The 14,617-nt window shown below is 40.1% G+C and overlaps 1 protein-coding gene across 3 annotated transcripts in view; it reads left to right on the top strand.

The window, feature by feature from the left end:
- The window catches only part of HRH2 (histamine receptor H2), a 45,606-nt gene that overhangs the window by 21,404 nt on the left and 9,585 nt on the right, over positions 1 to 14,617 (top strand). The window contains exons 2-3 of one of the 3 annotated variants that reach the window (XR_015741703.1): positions 99 to 1,966; positions 11,133 to 11,274. Coding sequence is in view for 1 of the 3 variants with exons in the window: in XM_087924214.1 (XP_087780340.1) it covers positions 882 to 1,966 (1,085 nt within the window). In the remaining 2 variants the exon portion in view is untranslated. Of the gene's footprint in view, positions 1 to 98; positions 2,182 to 11,132; positions 11,275 to 14,617 lie in introns of all 3 variants that reach the window. The other 2 variants (XR_015741704.1, XM_087924214.1) reach the window with 2 other exon arrangements.

Raw genomic sequence — 14,617 nt, 5'->3', positions numbered from 1 at the left:
GTATTCGAGTATTGGTCTAGCAAATGTTTTGTATGCTCTAGTTAGTAGTGTTTTATGTCTCCTGTATAAATCATTTAATTCTTAATTCTTCCTTCCAGATTCTATCACAGACAGGCATGAAATATGTCCTCCTACACTTCAACTGCTTCCACTTACTTCGAGGAATTTTAAATAGAAACATTGCTAAAAAGAATTAAACATCCAGGACTTTTCCAGTCCTTCTTTGATGTGATCTATGAAGCAATATTTGGTTACTAAAAAAATCAAACAACATATGCTGTTTTAATAATCTCACTGAAAAGAAGAAACTTAGAGTGATGAAAATCAAGAAGCTGCAAACCAAACCAAAGGAATCTGAAGAAAGAAAGGAGCTTCATTGCAACCAGATTAAACAAAACCAAAACAAATACTTCCAGGAAATCTACAAATCAGTGTGGAAAAGCAACAGCCCTTTTGTGTAGCTTGTTCTCAGATATATACTGCCTCTAAACGTGGATATTTCGTTTAGCCATCATGGACTGATAAATAATGATAAACTTTCCCTCAAAATTTATCATACATTTATAAGAACATTGTTAGTGAATGTTCCAGTCTTTTTTTGGTAACTATTAACCAAGCAAAGATTCCTCTGTGGAAAAACGAGCAGGATCCAATTTGTTTCACTGTACTCATAGCTATGTAATGGGAGAAGGCATCTGATTATTAGCCAATCATTCAGAACCAGCTGCCTTTCTGATACCAGCCCATTGGTTGTAACATGGGAACCGATTGTAAGATGGGTGAAAGAAAATAGTTGGACTAGGACTCTTCCTAAGTTTCTGTGTGGCAGCTGTCATGGGAGTCTGCATGGAGGAAAAGTGATATTACTTGGTGAAGCCAGCATGAATTGCACAAATGTTACAGATGGTTCTCTCTGCCTTCTGCAAAAGGTGCTGATTGGAGCTGTTCTCACAGTTCTCATTGTTGTGACTGTGTGTGGTAATGTGATGGTATGCTTGGCTGTCTATCTCAGTCGACGGCTTCGCAGCCTAACTAATTGTTTCATCATCTCATTGGCCTTTACAGACCTGTTACTAGGCCTATTGGTCTTACCCTTTTCGGCCCTCTATGAGATTACCTCCCATGAATGGCTCCTGAGCGTTGCTTTCTGCAATGTCTACGTTAGCTTGGATGTCATGCTATGCACTGCTTCCATTCTCAATCTCTTCGTCATTAGCCTTGATCGCTATTATGCTATTACAGCACCCCTCCGCTACAGCACTGTGGTCACTCCTTTACGAGTTGTCTTAGCTTTGATCCTTATCTGGGTAGTGTCCCTTATGGTTTCTTTCTTACCCATCAGTTTTGGATGGAATACCAATGACACAACTATCCAGAACCAGAAACAATTGAACGGGAAGCAAGAGTGCAAATTGGAGGTCAATGTAACATATGTTCTGGTGGATGGCTTGCTAACTTTCTACCTCCCCCTAATTATCATGTGCATCACCTACTACCGGATATTTAAAATAGCCAGGGAACAAGCTAAGAGGATCAACCACAGCAATTGTTGCAAGACCGCCAGAACTATGTTGCCCACAGTGAAAGAGCACAAAGCCACTGTGACCCTTGCAGCTGTGATGGGAGCCTTCATTATATGCTGGTTTCCCTATTTTACTGTGTTCACATACCGAGGTGTGACAGGTGCAGTGTGTGACCCACTGCTGACTGTTGTCTTGTGGCTGGGTTATGCCAACTCAGCTCTGAACCCCATTTTGTATGCTGCACTGAATAGGGACTTCCGGACAGCTTATCAGAGGTTACTCAAATGTCGGCAAATAAGGCCAGATGCCAGAGAAACATCTGTATCATATGAGATGAGAGACAAGACCTGCAATCTGATGACAAATGTATATGAAAACAAACATCTAGAGACACATACAATGAATGGGAAGGCGAAGCCTCCAATCAAAGAGACCATAGAAAGGTAACATTCTCTGAAAGGCTAAATTATTATTGAGGTTGCATTAGAGACAGAAGAAAACGTTTGCATCCTGTTTAATGGCCCCCAGATCAGAAGAAATGGTGACCCTTTGGCAGCCATGGGAAAAGCAGTGTGACCTATAAACTGCAATCTGGACAGCTATATTTGTCCTTGGGTAGTTTGAAATTGCCTAAATCTAAAGCACCTCCCATCTCCAGGTAAGCTACCAAAAGAAGCGGCAACACCCTATTTAGGAAGTTGTCCAGGAGGGCTGCTCACAAATGCTGCCTTCTGCTGTAAGATTTCCCCTCACCTTACCCCAGTATCAGTCATCTAGTTTAATCTAGTAATTATCAACTACTTCTATTGTCACCTTGTTCATCTTAAATTGCTCATGTTTTCCACCTGACATAATTTGTTTTCTTAACATTCAAGGAAAGCCTGCCTTTTCATTCTCCTGGTTTTGCTTGGTTTTGTTTTTAAAATGACTGCTCTTAAGTCATTTTTAGTTTCTTCAACCAATGTAGTGATGTCTACCTATCTCAATTTTGACATGGTTTCCACTGATTTTTCCTCTTCTGGACCCAAAGCCCATATGATATGTTCAGTGTAGAAATCGAACAAGTATAGCAATAGAATCAGTCCTGTCTGACTCCTTTTCTAATGGAAAACCATTCTGTGTTATCAAATTATTTATTTTGTTTATTTGTTAAATTTATTTGCTGCCTATTTCACGATGGAGCTATTCTAGGTGACTTACAACAATAAAAAGGAAGAAATGAGAAGACTAGAAACAAAACAAGTAAAAACAAGTAAAATGATGGAATAATAAAATAAACAATGGAGATGAAAACAAGAATACATCAATATGATAACAACAAGATGGCTGGGTGAAGAGCATAGAGAAAGAGCGGGGGAGGGGGAATCTGACATCAATCCAACAGCCTCCTCCAGTGTAGAACTTCCCCATTTGGTCCCCAGGCCAAGTGGCAGAGCCAGGTCTTCAGGCTCCTGAGAAAGAATAGGACGGTGGGAACAGATCTTACCCTAGAGAGGAGGATATTCCAAATAGCAGGCACCATGATAGAGAAGGTTCTTCTAGATCCCAAAAGTCAGAGTTCTTTGACCAATGGGATCCATATTAGGGCCTCTCTGCTGGCACAAGTAGGACAGGCTTGTTCTAGTTGGACAAAATGATTCATCAAATAATCTGGACCTATGAAATTAAGGATTTAAAGGTCATAATCAACACCTTGAATTAGAAGCAGACCGGTAGCCAATGAAGTTCATGGAGCAGAGGTGTAATATAGGCCATATTAAGGGCTCCAAACTCCACACTTTGCACCAGTTGAAACTTCCAAATGATTTCAAGGATATCCCCACATTGCAATAGTCCAGCTAAGAGATGACTAGGATTTGAGTAGCTGAGTAGAGGGAGCCATGATCCAGAAAAAGTTACAAATGGTGCACAAACTGGAGCTGTGCAAAAGTCTCCCAATTACACCTGCCACATGCTCTTTGAGCAGAAGACATGAGTCCAGGAGAACCCCTAAATTACAAACAAGATCTGAAATCCTAGTGCAACTCCATCCAGAACTAAGAATGACAAAAACTTGGATCTGAGGTACCATGTGTCCAAAGCCATTCAGTCTTGCCACAGTTCATTCAAATTCTGTTGTCCCCCATGTAGGTCCCAACAACCTCCAAGCACCATGAAAGGGTAGTGACAGAGTAGGGAAATTCTGTGTCACGGTGGCTTCCTAGTCATTGTAAGTATTTCTTATTTTTTTGAAAAAGTCTTGAATGGCAAAAACTATCAAAAGTTTTGAAATTGTCTATAAAAATAGCCTATTTTTAAATATTCTCTTGCTGTTTCTCTAAATTAGCTAGATGATCATATGTTTTCTTTAAATCTCCCTCTCTAGGAATTGGGAAATAGATCAACCTTTTCTAGTTCTGGGGCCATGCTGTTATTTTTCCCTACAATTTTTACCCAAAAGCTGTTACAAACTTTATGATTCCTGTGTAGCCTCCTTTAATTGCTCCACCATGGGCTTTCCTACTTGCTAGTTGTGTTTTAGACTACCTGACTTCCTCTTCACCTCAGTTCTGCCCAGTGCAGAATCCAAATTAAAGCATTCCAATCAATTGCTATCTTGCCCTTCCAGAAACACATACATTGAAGAGAATTCCACCACTGTTGGGTGACTGGTTCCCTTCCTTAACCACTTTTTCCACTAAAAGGATTTTGTAGTGTTCAATAAGAATTTCCCTTTCTCTAACTCAAAATCATGAGTCCTTATCCTGCACATTGAAATAATAGATAAAAGAACTTGGCCTCCTTTTGTATATGAAAATTTTTTATTATATCCTCTGTGAGTATTCTCTCTTTGAGTCTTATTACTCCCAGTTTCTTCAGGTCCCTACATAGTCCTCTGATATTCCTTGTGAATCTGTTCTATTTTTTTCTCTATCCTACTTACAGTGTGGTTCTCAGGCCAGTGTTGGCTGGGGAATTCTGGGAGTTGTGGTCCACAGGATTGAAAGCTGCCAAGGTTGGGAAACAATTGTTTTCCAAGTTTTCTGTTTTCTGATATAACTCAAAATTGCTTCTGCTTTTTTGGCAGCTGCATGAAACTGCTAATTCAGTTTCTTATTAGCTGTTTCAAAATTTAGGTGTTTCACAAGGGGGGGAAATTGCATATCCCTCTTAAAATTCATTCTGTTTTTTTCAGTCCATTTTTCTGACATATTCAAAATTATTTTGTAAGTTACTAAAAAAGGGAACTCCTAGAGTGATTAATTAAAAAGAGCAAGTGAAGCATTTCAGTTCTTAGTTTCCTAATTAAATATGGATCTAAGAACAACATGGGCAGTTTGGCTAATTTTGATTCTAGAGAGATTGAATTTCTAAAGGTCCAGAAAAAGAAGAAGGGTGTTGCTTCCCCGAAGCATTTAAGAATTTCAGATCCTTCAAAAAGATATTACTTGATCATTTCAGATCCTTCAGAAAGATATTACTTCATCAGAACACTATAACTTCACTGTATAGAAACTTTCCATTTGGCAGCTAGCACGTATTTTGCTATCAGGTTTCAGGCAATGTCAAGAAGTTGATTCCGCTGCTTGATCTTAAATAGTGAGCCCCCCAAATACTTCTCATCTTCTGCATTGGGTTCTAACCCCAAAGGTGTTTTTTTCAAGAAGCAACTGGACTTTCTGGTTTTTCTTTGAAGACATTTTGCTTCTCATCCAAGAAGCTTCTTCAGCTCTGACCGGATGGTGGGGAATGAAATAATTTATACTCCTTGCAGACAGCTGGACATTTGCATTCTTTTAGTGGATCATTAAGGTCACATGGAGGTTTATCTGTGTCATCAAGTCACCTGGAGATGATCTTAATGACCTGCTAAAAGAATGTAAATGACCAGCTGTCTGCAAGGAGTATAAATCCTTCCATTCCCCATCGTCCAGTCAGAGCTGAAGAAGCTTCTTGGATGAGAAGCAAAATGTCTTCAAAGAAAAACCAGAAAGTTCAGTTGCCTCTTGAAAAAAAGCCCCTTTGAGATAACAATGACCTGGATGACTGAGAACCTCTATAGATAGTTTGGGTTCCAACTGTCAAAATGGGTCCAGATGTTGCTTAATGCCATGGTGATAATCACTCTTAAAAATATTCATTTGCAGCACAAAACCTGGCTGTGTTGAAATGCTTGCTTTGCTTTAGAAATTAAAGCCAGTTATGTGGTATATTGTTTTTTATCTAAAAGAAGCTGTGATAAGGGAAGACCTGGAAACATCCATGTCCATGATGTACCAATCTTTAGAGCCAGCCAGTCTGCACAGAATGGTTCAATCATTCACCACCACAGTGAAGAACGGGAATTAGCTTTGACGTATGAGAATCTTCACATGTCAAGGGGAAACCTTTTATCTAGCTTTCATTTTGTTGTATTTTTCTCTTGAAAACAATGCCTATGACAATCTGGACACAATGCTGTTATCTGCCTTTCACAGATCCATTTTGCACAAAAAGTACTGAAGCAGTACATGTCCAAATAAATAGCAGCTGTGCTTTTATGATATAGATATAGAATGAACTCAAGCATACTTATAGCTGATAGAAATGGGCAGTATGCTGTGTTCAGAGTGGTACATTTAATGGAATAAAATAAAATGTGTCATTATACACAGTTGTAAGCACAGCTAACTGGTTCTTCTTGTGGCTATGCTAGCTTTAGGGGTTTAGGATTACTCTTGTACAAATATTTTATTATTGAAATATGGATCTGCACCAAAAATCCAACTGAAATCCTGTGATTTTGGTTTCAAGAGTGGACATTTCAGGTGGAAAAAAGCTTCCCTGTAGCCTCTCCTTTTCAAAATCTTTCCTTTGCTGTTCAATAATGACAATGGAATTCAAATTCCACATTATCTGCCGCTGCCCATATAATGTCCAGGGAAACAACATCATAGATAGGTAGACTGGTAGTAGTAGTGTCTAATGCAAGACTGGATTGATCATTCCTGTCATTACCAGAACTTTATGGGAATATAGATTCTCAATGCCTTTGATAACAGTCCCTGCTATTGTTAAAGATATTGATCTTAGATCTGCATTATTCTAGTTCATTTTCCACAGCATCTTTGTTCAATAAACACTTCATTAGAAGCATACTGTTTATCAGCACAATTTATTTAAATTCAAGGGAGAAAAAATAACTAAATGCTATTCAATTGTATGTGACAATGGATTTGCTTTAGGAATTATTTCAAAGAAGAGAATTTTGGAGACATTTTTATTGGAAGAGTCATGTGTTCCTACATTTTGATGTAGCTAGGAGGTGTATGCCCCTACATTTCACTTTACAGTCATTTCTCCAGTTATCCTGTTTCCTGGTTTCTGTTAAACCCTGAGGGAAACATCATGAGCAAACCTCATCTTTGGAACTTTTTCAGTGCTGGTAGTACTTTTCATAAATTGATGAAAAAAGCTCTTCCTAATAAAGAAGATTGTTTGTAGCTCAGGGTTGAAATGAGGGATCCTTGGTGCTCTCTGAGCTTGGTTGTTTTCTTGTAGATGTTTCATTACCCAAACTAGGTGACATCATCAGTGCTAGTAGGGAGAAGGTCCCAAAGGTGATTATTTTTCAAGAGGCAACTGAACTTTCTTTGTTTTTCCTTGAAGACATTTCATTTCTCATGCCAGAAGTTTCTTCAGTTCTCTTGGATAAGAAGCAAAGTGTCTTCAGGAAAAACAAAGATAATCCAGTTGCCTCTTGAAAAAAGCTCCTTTGAGACAACTATGACCTGGATAACTGACATTCTCCATAGACAGTTGGGAGAAGGGTTTTCCCTCAATGTATATTCTAGTGGTGTGTCCTGTCAGTCTTCGTAGAAGTGGTCTTGGTGCTGGGTAGTGGGGGATTGGCCTGTTTACCGTTGGCTGGTTTGTCAGTTTTTTGATTGGGATATTGTTCACTTCTTGACTGTTGGTCTGATGTTAATCTTAGTGTTAACCTATTCTTATCTGGGCATTGATTGCTGGTGGGGAGGTGTTTTGGTGTTTTTGCTCCTTTTGTTGGCTTGTTGATTGTTTCTTCTGCACAGTATGTAGATCTTATGGAACCTGTTCCTTTGATTTGTTGAAAAGTTATCTGTCAGATTGAAAGTATGTAGTTAGGCAGAGGTTGATAAGATCTATCAGTCTGTGTATTTGAATCTTCATGTAGGTGGCTAGCTAATTCTAGGTCTATGGAAATAAAAAGGGCTATGACATAAAATGAGACCATGATTTCATCTTCATCTAGTGTCACATCTTTTTCTCTGAAGAGATTCAGAAACATATTTAAATTTCAGAATTGATGAGAAATGTTTAAATCTTCTACTTCTTCCTCAGAGAAACCATCTGGGTTTTCTAACTGGTTAGAATATTTGGAGTTTTGAGAGCAGGAATTTTGTTCTTTCACAAAATGTCAGTTATTGTTGGGGGAGGGGAGTGTTTGGGATTAACCCTAGCTCTAACCATACATAAAAGGACTGCCATGTTGGAGGTGACTAAACACATTTACTAGAAGGCAAAACCTCTGGGTTTGCTCCAGGAAGCTCATGGAGTCAAAAGGCATTCTTCTAAACAATGACAATGCGGAAAGCTGGCACTTTGCAGCATGCCAGATTGTCTGTATTTTTTTTTCCAAATCATTTTAAACCATTACATTTGGTAAAACAAGGAACTCATACATGCCAAAGAAATGCCTGACTATATTTTGGCTATGAATCACATTTTCTCTCCCTGTTCTATAGGTTAATTTATCATTTCTGTTACCTGGAATACAGTTTTTGAGGTGTTTTTGTTGAAGGGAAGGATTGTATGTATTTTCTATGTAAGAAATGTCATCTGCTTTCCCCCCCACCCCCGCCCGCCCGCCTCTTGTCTTAACATTAGCTCAAATTAGATAATATTATTTTTTAAACCAAATCATGTGTTCATTTATTCCATCAAATCATACCAATAATTAAAGATTTGGAGAATGACAAACCATAAAGAATCATTTTGTATAAAGCACTTCTACCGTCTGACATTAAACTTTATTCCCATGCAAGAAATGATGTCATTACATTTTGCCATTCCCTCCCTAAAAACAAAACAGAAGTAGCATATAAAGAAGCCTGAAACCAAAGCTATTTTCTCTAAAATTGTCTAGCTTTATCCCTGCAACAAAATTTTGCTTGCAAATTTTGCCAAATGTTTGAAGTCAAAAGGGCATGTCAGTTCTGCAGGACTTTTAAGTTCACATAAGTTGTGCATTCTCACAAGGAAGCCTAACTGAATGGAAAGAATGTAATAAGCAGTGGATGTCATAACTATGCCAATCATTATTCTCTATTCAGTGCTAAAAACTACCAGAAAAAGATATTGCAATATGCATTTATGCTCCCCATCATGGATTAGGAGGGAAGCCTTTTTCTTCTCCTTTACAGAGAACAATTCTCCATTTGTCCAAAAGAGGGAAAGTGTTTGTTTGAAGGCCATGCATCTTTGAAGGCATATCCCATTTTGATGTAGATTCTTGAAGATAGCTAACCACACTTAACATCTGGGCAGCATATAAAATATCTGGCACGTGAATCATTGGGCAGTTTACTCAACAACAAAGAGATGTACCATGTTTCTATTTGATGGGTATCAGTCACTCCTAAATGTACATTTATATATACATATAAATCGTCATGAACCCATTTTATGCAAATCAGTTTTTTTTCTTCTGCCCTCTTTGATATCTGAAGAAAAAGCAATGGAAATGACAAATATTCTTTTATTCCAAAGACATATTCATATTTAATTTTCAGAAACAAAATTAGCTAGTATGAAGTTGAGTATGATAATCTGCACTTTTAAGCAGCAAACCAAATCTATAACTTGACTTAATTGTCAAAGTTTCCTGTCCTCCAATTTCACACCTATTGTTTTCATAGAATTATAAAGTTGGTAGTTATCTAGTTCAATTCCTTGAACAATGCAGAATCTGCTAAAGCATTTCATAAACTGTCCAACATATTTTTGAAAACCTCCAGTGAAGGAACATACATTTCATTGGTTTTTGCACTGGTTGACAGCTATAATATATGACCTGAATCTACTTCCTCAGAGGTTCAACCCATTGGTTCCGGCCATCCCTTTCAAGACAACAGAGAGTACATTTATTCTGTGTGGCTTTGGAACATGCCCACTCTTCCCCAAACTAAGCTCTTTAGTTTGGAGAAGTAAAAATATTTAGTTTTACTTCTCCAAATTAAGCTCACCCAGTTTCTCTAACTACTCCACCTAGCACCTGATATCCAGTTCCAAGACTTGCTACAAGTGTTTGTAATATATTACTGCTATTATTATGGTTGGTTGCACAGTCAGCCAGGAGTTTAGACAGGATTTAGCATTTTTATCCACAGTATCAAGCTCTTCCCAAGGACCTGGGAAAGGCAGATGTCATTCTGTGATGGTCTTAAAAGTGTCATTGTATGATGTAAGCTCTTGCAAGTAAAGGTGTCTTTAGCAATTAACTGGTTTTGATTTTTTTTTCAATGCCAATGATATTGAAGTGTTGTTCCAGATGTTTTGGATCTGCACTATTGGTAATAGTAAATGGCAATCTTTATTTTCCTCTGCCATGGTCATTCTATGTCTATCTCTAGGTCTTTGTATTTTGTGATTTTTTTTTCTCCAGTTCTTTTTCTTCTATTCTACTGTTTCCATATACTGCAACATCCACTGTCCAGACCTTTTTGTTTTTCTTATCAATAATTGTTAAGTATATAAGATGTTATATGGCAGGTATTTGTATGTTTGAATTCTAAAGTTCCAGAGCACTTTAGCTTCCTCATTTTCTATTACTTGCTATTAAGAGACAATTTTATGGTCCCAACAGTTCTTACCTGCAAGAGATGGTATTTCTGGCAGATATTCCAACGCATCATTGTTGCTACTTCCTTATGCCATTGTTTGTACTCAGTTTGTGTGTTCTTCTTGTAGCAATTAACTGAGTGGTCTACTGTTTCTTCAGCTTCTTTGCAGAGGCAGCATTTGTTGCCGATTGCTACCTTCTTATTATTTAGACAAGAAGGAGAAAGCTGAATCTTCTCATTGTCCATCCTTTTTTATTCTGTATAATCTGAATAGTAATCCTTGTGAAGCTGCAAAATGTTATCAGAAAAAGATAACTGATGCATAGCAATTGGAGGGCAAAACCCCTTTCCTCTTACACAGACTGCACACCTTTAATCTCCCTCCCCAACCAGTTTATACACGACAGGGTCTGTGGCTGTCTATGTTCAGAGTGACCCTGGAGGCAATGTTTAGATTGCTGCTTTGGCCTGTCAGAAATGAGGAGTAATAAGCTCCCTTTTCCTGCAGATAAAACTATATTACCGGTTTTGCTCTGGTCTGTAATTCTGATTTTCCTCACTCGTTCCTCTTCAGTCTGGAACTGAATGACATAGACCAGAGCTCATGGAACCAATTTTATCATTGGACAGCTGAAGTACGGTAATAATAGCCTGAAGATTATATGAGCAAATAAATCCTAAAACTATTATTATTCTATATCACTGACAAATGTTCTCCCTCATTCTCCCTCTACCCCACTTTTTCCCATTCTTATTTTAACCTTTTCAGCTCTGGGCCTTTTCCTTAAACTGCAAACAGGCCAGTAAGTGTGGTCACTGTGACAAAACTCTGACTGTCCTCTTCCAAAATCCACTGAGAACAGAAGGACACAGTTTAGATTTTCTTCTGGGGAAAATCTAGGGTCCCTCAGGTGAGTATCTGGGAAGTCACATTTTAGAATGCAGTAATCTTCCATTTTTTTGCAGGTCCTAATGGCTGACAGGCCATATTAGTCTCTCTGTAATTTGTTAATTACTGTCTCCATATGGGCAATAGTATGATGACCCTTGTTTTTCTTTATTAACCTCAAAAGAAAAATTATAAACAAAATAGGCTAGCAGCTTTGAAAACATTGGCTCTAGGACATATCAAATACTAGACCACAAACTTGAACTTTGCAAGACCAACAGACACAAGATCTGATATTGGGCGGGGGTATAGAAGTTTATAGAAGTATACCACTTTAAAGAAAACAACTTAAGATAATGTGACAAATTGATTGAAAGTCCTCTCTCAAAAAGGAGTTAGTTCAACCAGAGACAAACATACATCAACAATTCACCGCTTCAAGTCAGGTATAGGTAGACCCAGGTTAAGAATGACTTTTATTCCTAATTCTGCCTTTAACTCAGTAATTTGTAGGTAGGTTGGAACTTGTACTCCTACACAATGAACTGCTGACAACAAGCTGTACATTAAACATGTGTGGATTCAACAGTACATAAAAACATGGCTTCAGTGATTTATCAGCTTAAGGAAAAAAGAACAACACCATCTGCAATTTTTAGTAATAGGCAGCTTTTTCATAAGTAGGGAGTTGTCTGAAAGTCAGACATTCTTAACTCCGGAACTGCCTGTATCCTTTTATTCTTTTGTATCAAAGAGTTCCTTGGTTCCTTCTATGTGTAGATTACCTGTAGCTATTGGTTGCTTATAAGATATAAGTATACATTTACACTGAGCTCGTACTTTAAGTTTACAACATGACTTTCATTCTATTATCTACTATTGGTTGTTTATAGGATGTTTATGCTCACGGTGCACACACATTTATGACAAGCAGTGGATATTGTATAGGTTGTAGTAATGTGTTATGTCCCTGGACCTTGAAGAAGTTCCCACCCAGGTCCGTTCTCGCTGCAGGGGCGGCTGCCTTCTCATTGGCTGGGTTTTCCCAGCAGCCTGCTACAAAGCAGGCTGCTGGGTCCAGCCCCTTCGCTGTTCGCTGCAGCCAGTTCCAGGCTGAGCAAGCACGTTCAGTCCTTGTAAATAAACCTTGTTGCACTAAGCCCTGGTTCAGCCTCTTATTTCCCATACTTAATACTGGCGACGAGGGTGGGATTGCTACCAGAGGCAAGCTGCAACGCTGAATCACTAAAAACGCTTGATCCGCAGCCCAGAGAGAGAGCGATCAGCCAAATATAGGGCAAACGCTGACCGCAACTCCAGAGAGCGATCAGCCCGAAATGAGAACGAACGCTGAATCACTAAAACGCTGATCCGCAGCCCAGAGAGAGAGCGATCAGCCAAAATAGAGGCAAACGCTGATCGCAACCCAGAGAGAAAGCGATCAGCAAACAAGCTAGTGAAAGTGAGAAGCGCCTGCTTAGCCGCTTGTTAGCATAAGCTACAGAGGAAGTGTAGCGCTGTGAGCCGCAGCCGCCGTGCCGTTTAGGCGCGAAATTCAAACAGCTGTCAGCTGAAGCACATTCAAATGCAACACAGCGTTGTATTAGGAAATCGCTAACGCCCCACACAGGCGCGAATTTCAAAAGACGCTGCCAATGACCGCTGCAGTCTAAACACCTTCTGATCCCCAGAGAGAGAGAGGGAATTGCGAAACTTCCCCAGAGCTGAAGTCACTTGCCTAGCACAGGCACTAAACCTCTACTGCTACCCCAGAGAGAGAGAGAGCACTTGCCTAGCACAGGCACTAAACCTCTACTGCTACCCAGAGAGAAAGCATTTTATCCAACAGGTAGCCAGTAGACCCACAACATGAACTCCAATCCAGCCTTCCCAGCGCTCAAGCCAGATGAGGAGAAGTGGGAATCATACAAGAATCGGTTTAATCATTACATCGATGCCATCGGATTGGCTGATGCAGGGGAACACCGGAAAGAAAGCATATTTCCTGACCTACTGTGGAGCCATCGCTCTTCGATACAGCCACAGCTCTTGTGGCTCCACGTGAGTTAAAGAATGTCCCCTGGACAGAACTGTTAGAAATCCTTACTAACCACTATTCTCCTAGACCTTCACAGATTGCCAGACGCTTCACCTTCAGAATGAGGAAGCAGGGGGGACAAAGAGAGCATCAATCAGCACACTGGCTGCTCTCAGGACTGCAGCACTCCATTGTGGGTTTGGCAGCTATCTTGATGACATGCTCCTAGACCAGCTGGTCTGCGGGGTCAAGGACCTGCACCTACAAAGACGGCTGCTCGCCAAAAAGACCTTAACCTCGCTCAAGCCATCGAGGTAGCCCTGGCAGAGGAGATGGCATCTCATTCAGCCACCGAGATCCAAGGTCCTGTCACCAAGCAAACAGTAGTTCCCGTCCCACTCAGAAGAGGTGGTCAACGAGGAAGACCCAAGTGACGAGGCGACATTCACCGCCTCACAAACGCCCAGGCGCCCGCAGGCAGGAACCAGACAAGATAACACCGGCCATCCAAGCACATCACCCTGTGCCTTTCCTGTGGTGGACCTCACCTGAGGACCACATGCAAATTAAAGGAGCCACTTGCAACAACTGCCATAAGAAGGGGCATTGCAAGAGTATGCCAAGCCTCACACAACGTAGCACAAAGGGCATCTTCATTCGCACATGCCGGGCCCCAAAGGCAAGTATTAAACTGTCGCACACACCTCTGCGCTAATCACACTTGCTATTCTATTAGTAAAATCTCTTTTTCCGTCTTATTAGAAGGTAAACCTTGCAACATGGAGGTTGACACGGGTCAGCGCTTCCATTATTTCCTGAACACCTCAAGGAGCTTCAACCCAGCCTATCAAGAAACCGACTCCAGAAGTGCCAGCTTAGCCTAAAGGACTACCAGGGAAGACCATTCCTGTAATCGGCAGAGGCAAGTTTTTGTTAATTTTAAAACCTTTAAGGGCCACCTACCTCTAGTGGTAGTGAGCGGCAACCTCCTACACTTTTGGGACTTGATTGGTTTCCCCCCCCTCGGTTTAGGGCTAACAGGAGTCCATGCTACCTCAACCTCTGACACGGACTCCCTGTTTGCTGATTACTCAGACGTATTCAGTGATGAGTTAGGGCAAGTTATAACGGCACCCTATCTCATTTTCAGTCGATCCCCAGGCAGTCCCAATTCGGTTAAAACCGCAGAGTTCCATTCGCCATTCGCCTAAATTAGACCTTGAATTAGATAAATTACTAAAACAAGGGATCCTGGAGCCTACAGACTTCTTCGCCAAATGGGAGACGCCCATCGCGTCACAGCCCTCAAAAAGATGGTAGCCTGAGA

The sequence above is a fragment of the Pseudonaja textilis genome, chromosome 2 (assembly GCF_049901715.1).
Source record: "Pseudonaja textilis isolate UNSWEBS1 chromosome 2, rPseTex1.2, whole genome shotgun sequence".
NCBI classification, from domain to species: Eukaryota; Metazoa; Chordata; class Lepidosauria; order Squamata; family Elapidae; genus Pseudonaja; species Pseudonaja textilis.
Note: the sequence above shows the minus strand (reverse complement) of the source record. Positions and strands in the feature narration are given on the sequence as shown.